Here is a 22,323-nt window from a genome sequence, read left to right as displayed (position 1 = left end):
CTCACCGCTCCAGACCAGGTTCCAGGCCGCACACATCCACCTCCTGGGGTCCCACCAGCAGGCCACCGTCGTCCCTGACCTCGCCTGGCCAGTTCGGCAGGCCCGACCGACCCGCCTTCACCAGAGCCCACGGGTGGGCCACCCAGCTCAGCTCCGCCGCCGAGGGCCTCACCGCCCTGGCTGATGGTATGTCCGGCACCCCTCCTCCACGGCCTCCTCGGGTGATTGAAGTGTCCCAAAATGGCGGCCGCTCCCGCAAGACCGCTCCGGAGAATCTCTCGACCTGACCTCCTCAGGCGCTATTGTGCTCGCCAGTCGGCTGCCGCAGCAATGCCTCCTCTCATTCCGCAGGACCGGGGAGGGCACTCAAGCACCGGGGCGCCGGAGCAAAAGGAGCCCGTTCCGCGCCGGCCGCACCTCCACCTCCGCGCCGATCACCAGGCGCACTCCGCCGGACTGGCGAAGTACGGGAGGTCCCGGCTCACTCTCTGCCGACATCCAACAGGCCGCTCCCCGGCGCCAGAGCTCCACACGCCTCACCGGAGCCGATTTCTTGCCGCAACCACAACCAGAGGATCACCCGGAGGTAGGCGATCTCGTCAGGATACGCCGCTTCTCTTTTAGAAGCCTAGGGGCAGGATATTATTAAAGGATATTGCTCGGCTGGCCGGAGCTCGTTCACTACACGACCGCCATCGTTGCTGGCCAAGCAACGCCCCAAGTACAGACAATTTTAACCTTTTACTTTCACTGACTGCACTGCTCAAAGAAACCCGTTCCGCTGTAACCAGGCGTCGGAGCACACCCAAGAGGCATTCGGCCCCTCGGGTGGGATCCCAATGCTGAAGCATGTCACCAACCAGGTTGGTGAGTGAGGGATCTTTTAAAAACAGGTGTGACTCCTCGTGCAAGTGCTTTGTTTGGAATCACTCTTCAGTTGTTAGTTTATAAGGATATTATTACTTCAATACTGGAGTCGATCTCTCTAGTCTAGAAACTAAAAATTGTATCTTGCTTTTAGATTTTAATCTCCATGTGAACGGGGAATCTGACAAGGAAGCCACAGAGTTGCTATTTTTTTTGGCCTTTGATTTTCTGTAACTTGTACATGGACCAACTCACTTGGCAGGCCATATTCTTGCCCATATCTAGTCCTGCCAAGCTTTAGTCAACACTCTTTCTACTTAAGAACTGACATAGATGGACCACAAAGCAATTTTTTTGTCGACCAAGGAGAGGCCAAAATGAAAACCGAGGCGTACAACATTCTGATCATTCATGATTTAAATTGGATCCTTCTAAATTGATGATCTGCTTAGAGCATACTGTGCCTAAGCCTGCTGTTTGTATTGACAACTATGTAGATTAGTTTGATAAAATGGATCAACAATGGTCTACATGCTACCCTTCTTGTGACATCCCTTTCAAAGAAGTCCTTTGTTTCCCAGCGTTCTACTCCATCTGCTCCTTGGTATACAACAGACCTGACTCTGGCCAAGAGTCACTGTAAAACAAAAAAAGGGGGGCATTATGTTCATTGGTGTCTAGGAATCCAGTTACCAATTGGGTGCATTTTCTTCACTACTGAGGGCCTTTTCCAGACCACAAGCTGAAGGGAAACTCAAAGCGCCATTTTGAAAAAGAACCTTTCCATTCAAAGGCTATTGTTAAATCCAACAACATACACAATGATACTCAGCAGTGATTCAGATTCACTAGTAACCTCCGTAATAGTCTAAAGAAATCATTGAAGCTTTAATCGTCTAAACTTTGCACCACATCCACTGCTATGAGTATTCCAATACATACCCAGTTAGCAATGACATCACCCATCATCTCAAACCTCTCTCGCTCAGTATACCACTTTACCAACAAACTGACATTTTAAATGTCCTTACCTGTGGCTGCTGTTTGTGCTGTGTCTGGTCCCAGCTACCCCTGGCTCGGTTTGCATCACCAAAGTATAATAAGAATGATCTTTATAATAAATTATGTGTGTGTGCAGTTGGTTAATTATAATTACAACTCTGAGCTTTTCTTTTTGTTCTATATACCAATTTGTCTGTTGTGCATAGGTCTTTTATAGATCATGATTTGTTTTGCTTATTGTGATGTCATTGTGAGATACTTGGTATTAGAGCTGTCTAAATTTGGTTTTCTAACTAAAAAAATAAAATACAGAAAAATAAGATATAGAATTTGTGTGTTCAGGAACAGGTGGCATATTATTTTGTGTTAATAACACTTGTATTTGTTAAACGGTGCCCGCAATGGAATAGTAATACGGGTATTATTTAAAAAATAGCAAAAAACTCGGGCGTCAACTAAGGAAGAGTGACAGATTTTGCTGCTCCTCTGAAATTATAGAGAAAGGAGACCCTCTCCCGCCAAGCGGAGCCCTCCCTCGCCATCCCGAAAGGAATGGGGTTGCGGCAGCCAAGGGCCACCTTTTGAAAATGGCAGACGAGGTGGCCGCCAGTGGCACATTTAAACTAGGAGTCACCCAGCTGTGCACTGGTTATTCAATAGGGTGTGAAATGTGTAGGTGAAAGGCAATGGATACGTGTTCCCTTTATTCTGAGGGCGGGAGATACAGAAGTACTGGCACGGAGAACCCACTGGGAAGAAGAGGGAGAGTGTAGCAGTGGAGGAAACAGATGACAATGAGGAAGAAGAAAGGAAGGACTTGGAGAGAAGTACAGGCAAACGGACAAGCCCCCAGAACCAGGTCAATTCGGAACGTAGCATTGCTAATATATAAATGTATAACCTATCCCTTTTGTTTTATTATTTGCCTGGCAGGCTCAGTTGAGTGTCGAAAGGGCGCATTACATGTTTCCAAAGCCATGATTTTACTGTTGACACCTTGACCGAGACATGGCATGGATTTAAACAGTCACTTAATTGGCCGCCGTTTACCTCGAAAGGAAGTTGCGTATAAACAGGCCATTCTGAGGGTTCCTTCACATGGGGTCATTTAGTCGGCGCAGTGGGACGACGAGAAGGCTCAGTATGTAAAAATGCAGCTTGTAAAAGATATCCTTTATTAACTGTCATCATCCCCAGAATATATGTTCAAATAAACCCAGCGCAATAACTAAATTTGAGATTGATAGGCCTCTCAAGAAACAGCGAAGTCATTCAGGATAGTGTGTGACGAATCGGACGCCGCGCGGAGGCAGGCGGGATTCTCCAGCGCACATGCTCTCGGCGCTGTCCTTCTCATTTGTCAACGTCGCCCGGCTCGCTCTCATTAAAACGCTCTTCCACAGAGGCAACTTAATTTTCCTAAGAGGAAAGGACAGCTGATTCAATTTAGCACCCAGAAACAGTAACTTCAGTACAGTTTTTTCCAAGACTGAATTGAGATGAATTGTCACCAAAGGAAGGGAAGACTAAATTAGTTTCATTACATCTATTCTCGACTCTTTTCCCCCTCTTCTGGGCAAGAGACACCCAATCAAATAATTGTGAGTAGAAAATACAATTCGATAAAAAGAAGCACCAAATATGTTAGTCTTCTGCCTGTATTCTTTTTCCTTTTGAAGAACCCCGTGTGGCAATTCGGTCAGGGATATAAATGCAGTTCAATTAGTGCTTCTAGAAATGTTTATCTGAGGAATTCAGGTGACTCTAAATGCACTTGACCATATAGGAGCTCTGTTTTATAGTTGAGTTGCGTCAGAGTCGTTGAATATCATATCCTGTATAAAGAAGCTCATTTCAGATTGTTGCGGGAGAACCAGGGCTTCAAGTGCGATGAAAAACTGGGGTGGGCAGGTGTCTCAAAGGTGCGTAGTCAATGTAAATAAGGGCGTGGCTTAAAACACATAAGCTAAAAATCTGTGCTTAGCAGTGTGCCGCCCTACTTGTATTTTCCTGTTTCTGTCATTGCATTCAGATATATGGTACACCAAGTAACATCATTCCTACAACAAGTCAGTACTATTGGCTTTGTCAATGGTTGTTAGTTGCATAAGATAAATAAGCAGCAACTATGGCCAGTATATAATATTGAAAAATCTTTTACTTAAAGCCCTGGTGACACCACTACAATGTTGCTGCTCCCGAGTTTCAAAAAGAGAAGGGAAATCCAGAGAGAAAATGACTTTCTTTAAAGGATTTCCCTTCCCCCTACAACGCTTACCTGGCTTGACGTCATGCTGTAACTAATCCACTAGTAATAAGTGAGCCATATCAGCACCCACACATTGATGTGCCTACTGTCATTGCAATCCGGAAAAAAAATGGAGCGCCTGTGCCAGGGCAGAAAACTAAGCCCGATAGATACCCGTTTCGAGACTTTCTGTCAGGTGCTGGGCGCTGAGGAAGGCCAATATGCCGAAATGCATTCGCCGCCACCAGACTGTTATTTGTTTTAATAAAGCCCCTCCTTACACTTCCCCTCGTGGAATGCTGCGTCTGTTTCTTCTTCCGAGGAGGGACTCACTTGTTCATATTCCTGCGCACAGCCAGAGGCGCCTTGCAGCAAACCCCTGTCGCAATTGGGAACCGGACTTTCACTGGCCAGCCTCACGGCTTCTTGTTTGTTTCCTGGTAAGGATTGGTCCGGAACCCGCCTCCCTTGCAGGGTGATTCAGAGCAGTTGAGGTTACCTACCTCTGTTTGGGCACCCCGCCCCTGCTCTACACTTCGCCTTGCTGGAGAGGCTGACAGTATGAGGGGGCCCAAGGAGAGACTTTGTTTGCGGAACAACTCGAATCAGCCCATCAAACCCTGCCGCTTTTCCTCGCCTCCGATTCATTACATCAATTGGAACATCATTCACCCTTCCCCATTTCATCGACCCGGTTTGTGAGAACATGTTGCATTCTGGGAGTTGTGGTGCACAGATGCACAGCGCACCGCAACAGGTGAGCGCAATTGCAAGGGGGAGGAGCGGAGTGGCGCCTACATCATCAAGCGGCAGGCAGGCGTTTCGAGACTTTCTGTCAGGTGCTGGGCGCTGAGGAAGGCCAATATGCCGAAATGCATTCGCCGCCACCAGACTGTTATTTGTTTTAATAAAGCCCCTCCTTACACTTCCCCTCGTGGAATGCTGCGTCTGTTTCTTCTTCCGAGGAGGGACTCACTTGTTCATATTCCTGCGCACAGCCAGAGGCGCCTTGCAGCAAACCCCTGTCGCAATTGGGAACCGGACTTTCACTGGCCAGCCTCACGGCTTCTTGTTTGTTTCCTGGTAAGGATTGGTCCGGAACCCGCCTCCCTTGCAGGGTGATTCAGAGCAGTTGAGGTTACCTACCTCTGTTTGGGCACCCCGCCCCTGCTCTACACTTCGCCTTGCTGGAGAGGCTGACAGTATGAGGGGGCCCAAGGAGAGACTTTGTTTGCGGAACAACTCGAATCAGCCCATCAAACCCTGCCGCTTTTCCTCGCCTCCGATTCATTACATCAATTGGAACATCATTCACCCTTCCCCATTTCATCGACCCGGTTTGTGAGAACATGTTGCATTCTGGGAGTTGTGGTGCACAGATGCACAGCGCACCGCAACAGGTGAGCGCAATTGCAAGGGGGAGGAGCGGAGTGGCGCCTACATCATCAAGCGGCAGGCAGGCGTTTCGAGACTTTCTGTCAGGTGCTGGGCGCTGAGGAAGGCCAATATGCCGAAATGCATTCGCCGCCACCAGACTGTTATTTGTTTTAATAAAGCCCCTCCTTACACTTCCCCTCGTGGAATGCTGCGTCTGTTTCTTCTTCCGAGGAGGGACTCACTTGTTCATATTCCTGCGCACAGCCAGAGGCGCCTTGCAGCAAACCCCTGTCGCAATTGGGAACCGGACTTTCACTGGCCAGCCTCACGGCTTCTTGTTTGTTTCCTGGTAAGGATTGGTCCGGAACCCGCCTCCCTTGCAGGGTGATTCAGAGCAGTTGAGGTTACCTACCTCTGTTTGGGCACCCCGCCCCTGCTCTACACTTCGCCTTGCTGGAGAGGCTGACAGTATGAGGGGGCCCAAGGAGAGACTTTGTTTGCGGAACAACTCGAATCAGCCCATCAAACCCTGCCGCTTTTCCTCGCCTCCGATTCATTACATCAATTGGAACATCATTCACCCTTCCCCATTTCATCGACCCGGTTTGTGAGAACATGTTGCATTCTGGGAGTTGTGGTGCACAGATGCACAGCGCACCGCAACAGGTGAGCGCAATTGCAAGGGGGAGGAGCGGAGTGGCGCCTACATCATCAAGCGGCAGGCAGGCGTTTCGAGACTTTCTGTCAGGTGCTGGGCGCTGAGGAAGGCCAATATGCCGAAATGCATTCGCCGCCACCAGACTGTTATTTGTTTTAATAAAGCCCCTCCTTACACTTCCCCTCGTGGAATGCTGCGTCTGTTTCTTCTTCCGAGGAGGGACTCACTTGTTCATATTCCTGCGCACAGCCAGAGGCGCCTTGCAGCAAACCCCTGTCGCAATTGGGAACCGGACTTTCACTGGCCAGCCTCACGGCTTCTTGTTTGTTTCCTGGTAAGGATTGGTCCGGAACCCGCCTCCCTTGCAGGGTGATTCAGAGCAGTTGAGGTTACCTACCTCTGTTTGGGCACCCCGCCCCTGCTCTACACTTCGCCTTGCTGGAGAGGCTGACAGTATGAGGGGGCCCAAGGAGAGACTTTGTTTGCGGAACAACTCGAATCAGCCCATCAAACCCTGCCGCTTTTCCTCGCCTCCGATTCATTACATCAATTGGAACATCATTCACCCTTCCCCATTTCATCGACCCGGTTTGTGAGAACATGTTGCATTCTGGGAGTTGTGGTGCACAGATGCACAGCGCACCGCAACAGGTGAGCGCAATTGCAAGGGGGAGGAGCGGAGTGGCGCCTACATCATCAAGCGGCAGGCAGGCGTTTCGAGACTTTCTGTCAGGTGCTGGGCGCTGAGGAAGGCCAATATGCCGAAATGCATTCGCCGCCACCAGACTGTTATTTGTTTTAATAAAGCCCCTCCTTACACTTCCCCTCGTGGAATGCTGCGTCTGTTTCTTCTTCCGAGGAGGGACTCACTTGTTCATATTCCTGCGCACAGCCAGAGGCGCCTTGCAGCAAACCCCTGTCGCAATTGGGAACCGGACTTTCACTGGCCAGCCTCACGGCTTCTTGTTTGTTTCCTGGTAAGGATTGGTCCGGAACCCGCCTCCCTTGCAGGGTGATTCAGAGCAGTTGAGGTTACCTACCTCTGTTTGGGCACCCCGCCCCTGCTCTACACTTCGCCTTGCTGGAGAGGCTGACAGTATGAGGGGGCCCAAGGAGAGACTTTGTTTGCGGAACAACTCGAATCAGCCCATCAAACCCTGCCGCTTTTCCTCGCCTCCGATTCATTACATCAATTGGAACATCATTCACCCTTCCCCATTTCATCGACCCGGTTTGTGAGAACATGTTGCATTCTGGGAGTTGTGGTGCACAGATGCACAGCGCACCGCAACAGGTGAGCGCAATTGCAAGGGGGAGGAGCGGAGTGGCGCCTACATCATCAAGCGGCAGGCAGGCGTTTCGAGACTTTCTGTCAGGTGCTGGGCGCTGAGGAAGGCCAATATGCCGAAATGCATTCGCCGCCACCAGACTGTTATTTGTTTTAATAAAGCCCCTCCTTACACTTCCCCTCGTGGAATGCTGCGTCTGTTTCTTCTTCCGAGGAGGGACTCACTTGTTCATATATATATATATATATATATATATATATATATATATATATATATATATATATATATATATATATATATATATATATATATATATATATATATATATATATACCAATCTGTCTAAAGAGGGAGGCACTTAAGAGTCTGAAACCCTGAGAAGTAGTCTAACATAAAAGGTATCTGTTTGCAAGCTCCCAAAGAGGAGGGTGTGTTAAAGTTGTAGCCTAATAACTCACCTAAACAAGGAATGTGACGATGAGGTATGGAAGAGGAGAGGTGTATGTGATAGTAGTACTGCCAGCAGAAAATAGAAGCGGTGATTTCGACACTAATCATCAATGAGGCCTCATCAGACTTATTCTCACTCCTGGAGATCGCACACTCATTTGATTAAAGACCGATTTGGAACAGTTTATGGGCAGGCTAAAATACACTGTACATTTCTTAGAGAAACGACACTGGAGTCTAAAAATGTATACTTTGATTATATCAGGCAAGGTGGGATCTGGTGTAGGGAATAGGTTTCTAACAGGGACTCGCACAGAATAAGAGACGCATAGTTTTCCCAGATATACTCACAAAACTACTTGTAGAACTGAAAGTTAGGATTGCCTGCATGTGTGGGTCTCTCTGAGGTCGGTCAATAGAAACAGAGAGTATTTCATTTAAAAAGTGCCTGGCATACTGTCTTGACATCACACGTGTAACTGCTTGAGAGCTACATTAGATGCAACCTAGCTGTTGAGATCTAGTTCCATGATGCCAATAATGTCAGGGTAACACAAGAGTCATTTGGCCTTGTCTTTTTGAGCTTAAGCAATGTTAATCCTTCAGCAGTGTCCGCTACAGGATGGTAATTGTGATTGTAACTGTATTTATATAGTGCTTACTACCCCAGACGAGGCATCAAAGCGCTTTTCGGCGAGTAGCACGCTACTCCACAGCCCAAAAAGGATTAGTGGTGAATCAGTATAGGGAAATCGCATTTAATTTGAGCAGTGGACGTGTAAGTCTGTTAGTTGAATTGAAAAGGATAATGGAGGGAAAGAAGAGGGAAGAGTCTCAAAAGTGTTTATTGGGAGACCATAGTAAGAGGAGAGTTGGGATGGGTAAAGGAGAGATGGCGGAGGGAAGAGTCTCCAGAAAACGATTGGAGAGACCATAGTAGTAAAAAGAGGTTTTGTGATGAATAATGAGGGATATAGGAGGGAAGAGTTTAGAAAGGGTTGTTTGGGAGGTTATAATAGTAAAATGAGGTTTGGGGTGATCAAAGGGAGGGATAGAGGAGGGAAGAGTCTAGAAAAGTTTATTTTGGAGTTCATAATGGTAGAATGAGGTGTGGGATGAGTCAGAGTGTAGGTAGATGATATATTGAGCGAGGTATTGGGTGAAGCATAGGTTAGTGCATTGGAGAGACTCGCTTTTTTTTACAGTGGGAGTAAATTAAAAAAAATTATAGATACATAAGAACATAGAGGGTATACATGTGTCTGTATTTGGATTTCCCAATATTTCACTGATATTGAACATAATGCTTTAGGCATCGGGAAAGTGTTTTCTTGTAGACATGGATGCAACTGCCATTTCTGAATCTCTTGTATTCACCCCACACAAAATACCAGTCTCACAGCTCTTTAAATGAAACCTGCATGCCCCAGTGAAATTCCTCTGAACAAGCACCAATAAACGAACACAGACATCTAGGCCCTAATCAGTTATGGAGCTGTTTGAGTCCGCCCCTGAGCTTGTTTGCAATCCTTGGCTCGGAATTTGACTTCTTCGTTTTACTCGAATGTCCCCAGCTTTAGCATTCTGGCCTTGCTGCATATTCCTCATGCTCACCAGCTCTGTCCATCTCGAACTGGCATCCAGTCTTATGTTAATCTCTGTATGTTGTTTAGTATTGCTTCTTTGGCTGCTTCGTATCTTGATAGACTGATACAGGGGACTGAAAATACAGAGCGAGTTAAAGTGCAGCTGGAGAAATATTGGGATCTCTGTGTAGCATATACGGGGGAATGGACAGGCAGAATTGTCACCTAGCCCTTGTGCGTACCCATCATAATCTATGTTCATGTTTCTGCTCGGTTTTTAGGCTACCATAAGCCAGATGCTTGTACAATAACGTTTGGGCCCTATGATAAGACACATTTTGCCTGGTCCTATCCATACCACTGACCCAATATGTTCATACTTGCAGTGGCAAGCGTGTATACCTCGTCCTTCTTTGCCCCTTGCCCTGCTCCGACCTTCTAGACAAGACTCCCCTTTCTAAACTTGTTCGCTTGCTTTGAATTTTGTGCAGCGCATGGACTTGAAAACTGCTGCGCGCATGTTGATAGTCACCCTTTTGCCTGATTTTATCCTGCTTCCTGTAATCTCGAGTCCAGGACTGCAGCTGTTTCACCCAGGTTCCTGCCACTTGGCTCTTTGATCGGATTGAGTTCATATGTCTATCTTGTCTGGCTTGTGGTTCCTGCGGGTGCAGTGATTCACTGGCATCATATCCTCACTGTGCTTTTCCAGGAGAGCAGAACCGAAAGCATCTTGTCCCCTGGGTGCTAGAAGTTGCCGCTTTCAGCCCCAGCTGGTCGAAGTAATCAGAGAGCACAGGTCAGACCATGAGCTGTCACACTTCCAAATATCATTGCACACTCAACAGAGCCAGAGCCTTTGCCCTTATTTAATGCAAACTCGGGGGCCTGATGCATTGTAGAAGAGCCCCTACTCGGCTGCGGAGCCGGGAATGCCCATAGGAATCGGAGCAGTAACAGTGCAGTTAATTATTTGGACTCCTCACTTACTTGTGCGGTGGGATCGAACGGAAAGTCCCACTGAAATCCTTCAATTGTCCCTGTCTCTACGACAATGTTTGTTCCACATTTGTTGCACCAGTCGCAGTCTGCTGTTCGGTTCCCTTGGGTTTAGAGTTGCGGCGCTTGTTTGGTGTCTGATTTTGTGCCTCCTTTGCCCTCCGTACCTATATACACCTGGGGGGTGGTCGAATCAGGCCGGGTTTGCAACTTTGAAATCAGAATATGGTATTAAGAAAAGACTTGTGGTATAAACCGGAACCTTTGGACCTCTTCGTATGTTGCCCATGACCACCAAGTTGAATGCTTTTTCATAAACCCTCTCTCCACCACCACCATCAAATCAATCAGGAACTCGAAGTGAAGGAATACCGCACTACTTAAAAAATTTAATAGTCTTCCCTTCATAACTTTGGTATATATCTTCAGTGCATTATGATCCAGAACCTTGCTCCATGGATGTCTGTCATTAACTTTTTCTAGCTTTGCTGAGCCTTCCAGAACTCTTTCAACTCTGCTTTCTACTCTGTATTTCTTTGCTTTCTGCTTTGCTACCAGAAGAATCTGTGTGTTGGCACTGGTTCTTCTAGCGCTTAGCATTCCCCAGCTCTCCTGATGAAGCCTCCACTGCATCTCGTTGTGGGTTACACTGCACCTCGTTGTGGGTTACACTGCACCTCATGACAAGGGACTACTATGTTGGCGTGATCTTTTTTTCTTCTCTCATTTTAACTTTCAGCAGAGTAAGAATGAGTTTTGTCAAGTTGTTTCACCCGCTCTTCTTCAAGGATACTCTAACATACATCTAAGTGTGTCTGCTCATAGATGTATTCCTCAGTTCCTTATAGCGCCGTATTGCTGTCAGCTAGAACTTGATTTCAAGCAGTGATGGCGAGCTTCTGTAGTAAAAAACAGTGGGCCAGAAACGGATGCACCCAGCATACATCTGAGCAACAGATTCACATGGAACTAATAGGCAAAAGTGGAAATGTAAGAGGAATATTTCTGTTCATGAATCTCAGGAAATTTGTAAGCGTTTCTTTGTGAGAACATTTACGAATCTATATGTCAAAAGATTGGGCTTTATCTGTGTGTTCCGCTTTATTTGAAACAACAATACGCATCACCATGTCTGATATGCATTATTTTGTTATTGTGTTTCTAATCTTCCTCCAATTTCTTAATGAGGCTTTTAAGCATTTTAGGAGGGGTATACAGACATACATTAGGGTCCAAAATCCCAAACCTGGTGTGCTGAAGAGGAAGGCAGTTCCAAAAGGATAATCGAATTGAAGGGAGGCCTTATCTACCTCTTCCCAGACATGCCCCAAGCAACTAAAGAAAGAAAAAGTGAACTGAAATTAGTGAAGAAAAGCTTAGTGACAGAGGGAGCACTGACAAAGCTAAGTATTACCTTGTCGAAAGCAAACACCTTGTTATGAAAGGCTGAGGATGCAAACACATTCTTTTCTTCCCTAAGAAGATAGGGATCATTGAAAGAATCCAACTCTGTCCCTCAAGAGATTTACATTTGCAGGGGAGCTAGGCAGGCTACAAGATGGCTGCTCTTCCATGAAGTCCTGGCTCCTGTCTTCTGGCCCATGTCCCCCCGCAGGGAAACCCTGGTATCACCACTATCTTTAGACAGCTGTGCGAAGCTAGTCATTAGTGCTTGATGTGAGGTTTGAGATCTGTGAATGCTGGCAGTAGTATTGTGTGGCCAATTGACCTCCCTTAGCTTTTGCCTACTGTGGTACATCAGCGTATTAGCAAAAGGAATAGGGTGGCTTCTGTGGCCTGGGTAGACCCCAGTTCCGAGGCTGGGGCTGGTCAGATAGTTGCCCATGGAGTAAAGACGCCACACACTGCTGAAGTGGCATGACATAACTAAAGCCACTGCAGCAGAGTCCAGCGGCTCAGAAGTAGGCAGCCTACAAACTGGGAGGCAAGCCAGGGAGTGGAGCATGCCCCCTGATGCCTGTTGGCCCAAACACCAACATCGCCATGACTCATCCCACGACCACTCTTTGGGGTTTCTGTTCACAAGTGGACCTCTGCCTAGCTCAAGGTATTTGTGGTTTCTGCGACTTGGCTCACCATTTCGCAGAGGAGCATGACACATTAGAAAAGAGTGGATTTCTTGGGGGGGGCACAGAAGGCCTCGATAAAAAACAGCAGGGAAGAGGCACCTTCTCTACTTAAGAGGATAGGGCCATATGATAGGGTGAACAGGCACTGATAAGGTCTATAACTGTTCTACACAATGACCTTAAAAACAGAGACTATCAATATTACGTCAACTGTCCATTGGATAAAGAGTCAGCTGGAGACCCAATCAGGCACAATCTTTGTGGTGGTGAAAAACGTGGAGAAAAACGAGTGAAGATTTGGGCAATTGAGGGTCAGGTGAAGGTGCTAGCGGCATGCCCTGTTGAGGTGATAGCTTTTGTGTTCACATCTGTGAATGTTTTTGTTTCACTGCAAGAAGGATTGAGATGTTTGACAATTTTTAGAAGAGTCTCCCCTTTCAGAGTTCTGGGTGGTTTAATGAAGGTCCCATTGGAGATGCTTGAACATGAACTTAGGAGAGTGTTTTCTGACCTTCTAGGCATATAGCAGGTTGAGAACAGTGAAGCTGTAGTAACGCATGTAGGTTGCCCCAGAACCTTATTTTTATTTCAGCAGTGCAATTTAAAGAGAGGCACTGACGGCTAAAGACCGTTTCAGTTTCCGGATTTGAGTCCGCAGACACTACATAGGAACAAAGCACTTCTAAGCATTCAATAGAAATTAATATTTATAGGGCAAACTGAATCATTGGGTTGCCTAGTACAGCTGACACCTGATTGGCAGAGGAAAATATGTGTTTTATCAAGTAGATTCTGCTAGTGTTTTGAGGGTTGGAACTCACTAACTTCCTGGCCTCCACTACTGGTCCCTCTAAATTTAATGGGGCATCTTATCGCTGAGGGTGGGAGATTTTCTCATTGCACGCTGTGGGGCTGGTGGGGATTCTCCTCTGGAAGGAGGGTCAGTTGCAGATATGACTTTAGTCAATGCTAACTTTTTTTCTGTCTCTGTTACTTTTTTCCCTAGTCTCTCCTGGAGAGAGCTGAGGTGATATGTTTCAGAACCGTTCTGTGCTTTGTATTTTGTAATAGTAGTTTTTTTTCTTGAGTTTCTTTTTCTAGTTAGATCTGACCTGTGGAATTTGCCTCATGTACTTATTGTTGGTTACGGCATGATATTAGGGATATCATCTTTACTTGTTTGGTTCTGAATAAAACGTTATTCACAAAGTCACCTGTTTGTGAATGATGAGCAGAGAACAGGAAGCAAAACTTAAACTATGTAAGGTGCTGCCTTTCTCATCTTCTCCTATCCCTTATTTCCCTCTCATAGCCAAATAGCACCAACCTTCTCCTCATCCAGGACTCAGGCCCAGAGGTCTTCTCCACTCTCTCGTCTACCCTTCTTCCTCATCCTTTTGGTTGACTCTTCCCACACTCTACCCCTTTTCTCTAACTCATTCTTCATTTAGGTATTCATCCTCCTCATTATAGTGTGATGGCAACGTAGAACCACCTGTATTTGTGTCTACATACTTTCTTGAGGTCGTAGAGTACCAAATGAGGGGATTTCAATCACTGTTCGATCCCAATTGAACGAGCTAATTGTAGAGTCTGCTGGTGGACTATCTAAAGTGGATACTAGGGTTGGCCAGACTGTGTGTAATATTTTTCGTTCAGGGAGCCAATTGGAGAGATATTTGAAATAAAAAAAAAAGTAAACTGTGAGGGTTTATGATGTATGCTATGCTCCCCTGAGTCATTTTGCAGTAGTCCGAAATTGATCAGGCCAAACCGCAGATATGTGGCAAGGAATATAAACATGGGTAGATAAAAGCCCACTAGACTTGCAGTGTGCACCAAATAAAGAGTTTGACCCCTTCCCAAACAAATCTGAAATCTTCACTTGTTTACTGCCTTCTGTGTCTTTGTTCGAACTTCTGAAAATCTGGATATCACAAAGATTTCCAAGAGAATGCTACCTGGCAGCAGTGGCAGGGTTCCACAAGTTGACCTAGAACTTAGAATTTTCCACGTAGGCGTATGCATGCTACATGCTCTTTTTTACATAGGGTACAATGAGACTTTCGAAAATGCCTTTCCATTTGTCCAGGTAAAACTTTTTATCTCGATGCGAAATATATATTTCTTTTTAGTTAAATCTCTTCACCCTATAACCTTTTGATAGGAGTAAATATCCAACCATTTCTTGGGTGCGAATGGGCTGGAAACAGGGTGAATGCTCTCAAACACGTGAGTTTGCTACATTTTTTAAGCCACCCTTACCATGGACACCTACTCCCCGCCCTTGGAGTGGGATTTGCATGTGCCTAATAATTTAACTTTGTATTAATAGTTCACGTTTTAATCACTTTGAGAGCAAATTCAGGTTTTCTGAATGCCAAAACTAGATTTGCGTTGATAAAACAAGCCTTATGACCACGTAAGTCGAACTCGCGCTTGGAAATGGTTTTGATAACTGGGCTAACTGTGTATAGCTTCCAATCAGAAACCCAAACTACCAGTTTTACAGATACGCTTGGGTCTCGGTTGAAGATACGTTCACTAACCCTCACTCTCATGCAGTAAGGTGTGTTTCATATTCTGCTCAGTGACCGCTGGGTGTTGTACTTCTGTGGTGCTTCAAACAAAGTATGTGTCATAGGGGTTCCGAAACAAATTCCAAAGGGGAGAGTTAGTGCCGAGGTGTGGAAAAGGGGGAAAAACTGTATGCGGGCATTTTGGTTGGAGAAATGTGTTTTGTATTGTAGATAGCGGTTTGTTCAATTCAAGGTTTAACTTAATGCACATGGGCTCACGCAAACGAGGTCCTAGCTGAAAGTTAAAAGTGCTTTTTGGGAATTCAGCAAACTCTACAGTGAACGCCTGCAGCTTTTGTCAACTTCGACTCTGCTGGATAGGTCCTCTTTCTGTGCAGACAGGTGGTTTTGTCATGGAGAGTTGTCAGACAATACGTTGAAGCAGTTTTACCAATGGGAAATGCGATGTTTTATTTAGCTGCTTTCAGCCAGACCCCCCCTTCACAGCAGCTAGCGCCATATGCTGTTGTCCCTGCTGGCGAGCTTGCCGAGGTTTCACAGTCTGTGCTTGTTCTGTGCATGGGTCACACACGAGCTGCAGTCCAGTGGCATTTCTTATTGATGAGGCTGGCAAAGGAGGGATCTAATGAAATGATCAAAGTTCCTGAATTAATGATGAACTTGAATATGAAAGCTAAGCTGTCTGGAGCTGGGATCTCATTCCCCGTTCACTCTCCTTGCGTCTCCTCTTGGGCAGGTTGGGCTGTAGCGATGCGCCCCATCCATGGCCCTTCTGCAGACTTGCGAATGTCGCCAATAGCCGCTGCTTAATAATCCTTGCATGCCCCTTTCCTTGTCCATTAATTTGCCCTGCTTGGGTTCTCTATGCATGAGAAGCAGTGGTGTTACTACCCCCCCCCCCCCCCCCCCCCCCCTTCCTTGACCCTCGGTAGGATGGTCGCGCTTTCCATCAGACAACAGGCCACGCTGGAGAATCTGGCCCGGCGGCTGGATTTGAATACTTAGATGAGGTTCTTGCGCGCTTTGTGATTGGATGTTCTCATCAAGGCGCTTCTGGAACTCTAGGTAAGCTTCTGGGTGGGATATGGTCATTGGTGGAGCTCTAAGCTTGTGATAGGAAATGTTCATTGGTGGATTGCTCTGTTTATTGCTTGCATACTACTGCTGATCATCCTTGCGACACTACCAATGTTCTGCACAGTACACAACATAGTTCCTGAATTTTAGGCGCTATTATTTCTTCAGCGAGCAAGTTATATATTTGCGTCAAAAACCGAACAACCCGAGCATTTTGTGTAGAATAATTAATTAAAGCAGACTTTGCCTCGCATCAGATTGAAGTCTGCAGTTTGGTTGTGCCGGTAAATATTGCCTTAATTTAGCGGCGTAACCTCTTCTTTCACCAGTTCATGTTTCAGTCCAGTGAACTGTTACCATGCTAGACTTTGCAGTACTTAGGTGTACGATAAACAGTTTACAATGTTCGTGTGAAGTTTGTGTCCAACAAAATAAAGGCTTTTTGCATCATTTGAAAGTGCTGTCCCATCGCGCATTCTTAGTAGGGAATTGTATTTCATTTCATGCGTTGTAAAGAAAGTGTTTTCTTTCTTTTTGCTGTTTCTTTTGCTTTACAATGAATTACTTTTTTTCTTTTTTTTTCCCTTTCAGGCAGCTGCTATATTTAACTCTGCATTCGGAAGTTTTTTGGTAAGCCTTAATAACTTTACCATAATTGTGATTACATTTCTGTTTATAAAAGCCATAAGCTGAGCATTTGATATACCACATTGTGTATTCTTTTCCCTATTATGTGTGTTTTTTAAGGCTTTGTTCTTTAGAGAAATAGATCTATAGGCATATGCAAGCGGTTTTGGAAATTGGATCTGTAGTTTTTATCTGATATGCCTAAGTATAGTTGTTTCTTCCAGTAATGGGCTAATGAAGGGGTTGGAGTGCTGATGTTTCCTTATGGTGACTGCTGGGCATCTATTGATCTTTTCATTAAGTCTATCAGATATCCATGGGCGGGCTGCGTAGGAAGTTTTGGAGTGCACTTAGGAGTAAAGCAAACAAAGCTAATTGTTTTTGCCTTCGAACGTCGAAAAGGTTTTCTAATAAGCTGCTCTAATGTTTATTAGTTATACTGTAACTTTGTTTCAATTCTCCGTTGTTTCTGTGTGTGGTGTATGTGATGTTTGTGATGTTGAGTGTCATGAGGTGTGCAATTATGCGTAGGTGTGTGATTTTTGGTGTGATGGTGTATGTTAGTTTATGATGAGTCGTTTGAGCTTGACTTGAGTGATGTTGTCAGGATTGGTCACCAGACGAGGTTGACCGGCCACAATTGCTGCCTCCTTGAGGTGTTCTGCTCCTGTACAGAGGTGGGTGAGCCAACAAATTAACAGGGAGAGCCGAGCCAGAGCTGAACCAAGGGTCTGGCTCGGATCGTAGAGCCTATGCACGAGCCAAGCCCTAAAAATGTGCGATTTACATAGCAAACAACAAACTTCACGTAAAATATGACAAAGTCGATTCAAAGTTTAAGAAGTGTATTTCTTTAACATGTGAAGTTTTGACATCAACATGTCAAATCAAAGCACAGAACTGAGAACTACTTATTTAAAGTGATAGTGCACTAATGGTTTATGTTTCAAAATTAAGAGGCAAAACAATTATGTTAATCCTGTATATAGCCCAGATTATTAGAGCTACATATAAGTCTGTTAAGTCAACCACAATAGGTTTTTGTACAACGGGTATTCTGAACTCATATTTGAAAGTGCTTTTATACGCAATAATGAAGAGTTTTCATGAAATAAAGTATGTTTCTAAGATCACACAATTTAAGCAGGAAAGCTGTGATTAATCCAGGTTTTATGGCTTACTTTGTACAAATCAGCCAGTAAATTGGTATCTTTTTGTCTCTTTAAGTTAAGGCGTTATTTTTACCTCTTTGTGCATTTATCTACAGTTTTTATATAGCATTAATTCGACCTGAAGGCATTTGAGCACTTCATATGAGCACCTGTTAAATTCCAAAAGGTCACATTCATTGCTTATAGGCATGGGCAGAGTAAGTGATTTGCCTAGAATCACAGGATGTTGAGCCAACGCAGAGACTCAAACCTGGTTCCCCAGTTTCAAAGTTGGCAGCTCTGGCCGTTACTCCATTTTCAGGGTACAGGGAGGAGGCAGGCAGAAGCCAATGAAAGCTCAACCTGTTATGGGCTTGAGGTTCTAACAGGACTTCAGCTGAACTAGGTGTCAGGCTTGAGCTGGCTCAGGCTTTCAGTGACTCTTGTAACACTGCAGAAGGGTGTGGGTGGGGTTAAGGGATACTGCAGAAATGAAAGGGTGAATGGAATGAGTCAGTGCTTCTGCATTATAAGGTGTTATCATTTTGGAGCACTGTTGATGGAGCTTGGAGAGGGACATGGGTAGGGACATGAGCATTGACTGGCTATGAAACATATTGCATGATAATGCAGTTTGTCAGACACTGGTTATTAATTTGTGATGGGACACCCCTGCCAACTCAATAAACACACTTTATTTGGGTCATAAACTGTTCTGAGAGAATCTCTACTCAATGCCTGGTAGATGTGGCACAAGCATCAGGCAGTCTGTGGAGAGATACATACTAAATTCAAGCTGTACCAACAATTTTAAAGTAAAGAATACCATACAATAATATTTTTAAACAAATTTAGAAAAATAGAGAACATTTTAATGATCACAAAGATACCAAAACAATTGAAATTGGTTAAGCCGAACCAGAGATAACTATATTTAAATATTTAAGGCGAAAGTGCCTCCAAAAGTTCAGGCAATATGGAAAGACAAATTATTGCAGTGGATAGGGACCAAGGCGCAATTAAAGGCAGAACACGATAGAGCGGAGGTTGGATACACTAGGCGTGTTGTCCGGGTCGAAGTTTTTTCTTTTAAACTTAGTCTCCAACTGCTGGGAAAGGTTCTTCTGGTCTGTCGTGCAGGCCTAGCTCCACGGCCAGGATTTGGAACCCCCGATCTGTCTCCAGCTAGATCTCCTGCATGATATAGTCTCTCTTTAGTCAGCTGGGTGCTCTTTGAGTTAGGAGTCCTTCTGCTTTTCGTGTTCCTGAAGCAGATAAACGGAATACTAACCACTTGACCCTTGGCAAGTTGTTCCAGGTCCTGGGTGCCAGCACTATTTGAGGTTCCTGAAGTCCTTGTGTGAGTCATCTCCTTCCATCATAAGTAAGGATTCTGGATTAATTTTCATGCAGTGCTTTCTTCTTCAGATTCATTCTTCCAGGGTTCAGGAATGTTTTGCAGAAATGTTGGTGGAGGTGCCAGATTAATCATGTGCAATAACCAGTTGTTGAAGGAACTCTATCACTGTAACCTGTCAGTTCTCCTGCAGGCCCCCACCTGGAATTCCAGCACCCAATCCTAACAATTTTCTTGCAGTACCCTGCCTCCTTTTTCAGCACTTTGTCTTTGCTTCGCTGTAAAGTTGTCCAAGAAACCCTGTTTCATAATGGTGTGACCCAGTTGCCAGAAGGTTGTGCTGTCTTCAGATTCATGGCCCCTCTCCTAACCGACAGGGCCCACAATGGTTTTCCCTCCTACTGTGGCTGTAGCCTAACTGTCTAGAAGAGTCCTAGGGATGAATAAAAGAAGCGATTTTATGCTACAAGTCGAAAAAGGTAGTGTTATAACCACCCTTTGTTCTACCAACGTTTTCTGTCTACTCTAAGATTGCAAAGGCCTTCCATGTGGCCGTAATTAACACCCAGTGCCTATCCTGGGCCTATAGGCAAGCCATTGTTAACTCTTCCAGCATAAGATTTGTATTCCAGCTCTGGAGGTGTGATAGGTGGAAGAACATTTTTCCCCTCCTACTGTGACCAGGGTCGGTCTAGGAGGGTCCTGGGAGAAACCCTCCCTGGTATGACCAAATCAAAAGCTTTAGTGCTATAGCTGCTTTTTGTTCTTCCAAATGTTCCTGTGCACGCCCAGATAGATAATCCCTGCTAAGCGGTTCGAAGTAACACCTATTGGACTCAGAGGCAAGTCCTTGTCCTCTGAGCCAGTGTTAAGTCTCCCAACAAAGGATGTGTATTCCAGCTCTGGAGTTCTGATGATTAGTGGAACTGGTTCTAATTCCGTTCTGTCTCAGGCACCTTAAAGCATATTTTTACAAAGTTACTTTTCTGCTTAGGTTATAAAAAATCTGAGCTAATAACTATGAGGCATTTTCCAGGCGTTTTCCTAAGTGGAGCTGGAAAAAAAGGAATTTACTCCCACCCAGGCCTATTTGAAAAAAAGTCTAGTCAAGCCTACAGAGTGAAATAGCGTTTGGCTTTTATTTCATTGTGATGTCATAGTACCCGCATTAGGGACTGCATGCAATTTTGATATATTGGCCTGCCCTGTGAGTTTTCAACTCTTTCAGAGTGACTTATGAGTATGTAAAATAGTTTTTTTCTATATGTTAAAGACAGTTTTCCATGCCATGTGGCACTGCAGTGTAATAAACTACAGACGAGCCAGAGCACAGTGGTGCCTTGGCAGAATTATATTTTTGTCACACTTGTGAGTGGTGGAAATATATACTGCAGCTTACATATGACGTTTAATTTTCCATGCTGTAGGTGCACTTTAGCGGTACAAAAGGGGGTGGTGATAGACGGAGCATCTGAAACAATCAAACGCTCACACCCAGTCAACAGAGCTGGGTTTAATCCATCACCGTTCTTTAGCCCACTCTGCCACCCCAGTTCAGACATGGCCATATGCAAATTAGTCTCTGAACCTGTGCCTCATGGGAACAGTCCAGCCTGAACTGCCAAGCCATGCCTTCCCTGGACCGGAGACAATCTTCCTAGGACCGGTTTCTGGCATTCCAGCCGTCTACAGCTAGGCTTGCTTCAATCCAGTGGCAAAGTGAGCAAGGGACTCACGTCTGAGCATACCCTGCCACACTTATGGCGAACAAAGTGGTACAAAGAGGGGTGGTGATGGACGGAGCATCTGAAACAATCAAACACTCACACCCAGGCAACAGATCTGGGTTTAATCCATCACCGTTCTTTAGCCCACTCTGCAACCCCAGTTCAGACATGGCCATATGCAATACAGTCTGACCCTGTGCCTCATGGGAACAGTCCAGCCCAAACTGTCACTTTAGGCACCAGTTACAGTGGACTTAAAGGGAAGTGAAATAGGCCAAATAGGGAGTCTCGATATACAGCAAGTTTTAGAGGGGCAGCACAGCCACACTACTAATGTTTAGCAGTGATAAAGGATACAGAATCCTAAAGCCACCATATCTGCGTTAAACCGGCTTCAATTTACGCTTCAACCAAATGGTAAAGCTTGAATGTGGTTTATTTATTTATTTTAAGAGTTTTATATAGCGCTGGCTAGACCCGTAGGTATCAGAGCGCTTTACGTAAGGATCAGGAATGGAAACGGTTGTAGTCCCATGCTACTACATGCTGAAGTTATAGCACTATGCAAGCAGGTTGCTTACTAGAATGTATTGGAGAATTAAGAAACATATTAGTTGCATTTATGTCAACTATGGAGCATTGTATACTTTCCCTAAAGTTTTAAATATATGCTAGTCATTTTACATAAACTATATGTAATTCATATAATTATAACGTACCTATTGATTTGGATTTTGACTTTGGTAAAGGTGACACTCCGACCCCTCTAGAATTGCAGTAAATGTGATTGGCCCTGAAAGTAATAACCCTGCAATCAGATTTAAGGTACTTTTTCCGTTTCGGTACTTCCGAGACCTTCACTATTGCGTGCTTCAGCTAGCTTTAGTTAGTTGGTTGCTGAACTAGGGCACTTTAAAAGTATGTGCACTTCCTAACAACTTCACTCAAGTAATCTTTTGGCATTATCTTTCAAAGGGATACAAATACCTTACCCTAGTAAAGGGAGTGGGAGTCGATGTAGATGGAATGCCTGAATATTTGCCAATACATGAGAACGCAAACATGTAGGCGCTTTTATTAGAACTGCTAAATTGGATAATCTGTCTTCACCTAGTTGTATAACGATCTGTCGTAGTGTGCGCAGAACGTTAAGGTATGCCTTTGAAGAACAGGCAGAACTGAATATGGCCAGTTGGGGCAGAATTGTAAGGAAATGGAGAGATTTTGGGCTAATGTCAGCAAAGCTTATTGGATTTTTTCTTGCAGAGGGCTGTGAGA

At 45.1% G+C, this 22,323-nt stretch overlaps 1 protein-coding gene across 1 annotated transcript in view; it reads left to right on the top strand.

The window, feature by feature from the left end:
• SLC10A7 (solute carrier family 10 member 7) overlaps nt 1-22,323 on the top strand; it is an 872,524-nt gene that overhangs the window by 325,731 nt on the left and 524,470 nt on the right. Inside the window, exon 5 of the mRNA XM_086962267.1 lies at nt 16,775-16,813. Coding sequence (XP_086818393.1) covers nt 16,775-16,813 — 39 coding nt within the window. The remainder of the gene's footprint in view (nt 1-16,774; nt 16,814-22,323) is intronic.

The sequence above is a fragment of the Lissotriton vulgaris genome, chromosome 3_1 (genome assembly GCF_964263255.1).
Source record: "Lissotriton vulgaris chromosome 3_1, aLisVul1.2, whole genome shotgun sequence".
Lineage (NCBI taxonomy): Eukaryota > Metazoa > Chordata > Amphibia > Caudata > Salamandridae > Lissotriton > Lissotriton vulgaris.
The sequence above is the reverse complement of the archived record's forward strand: the minus strand, read 5'-3'. Positions and strand labels throughout refer to the sequence as shown.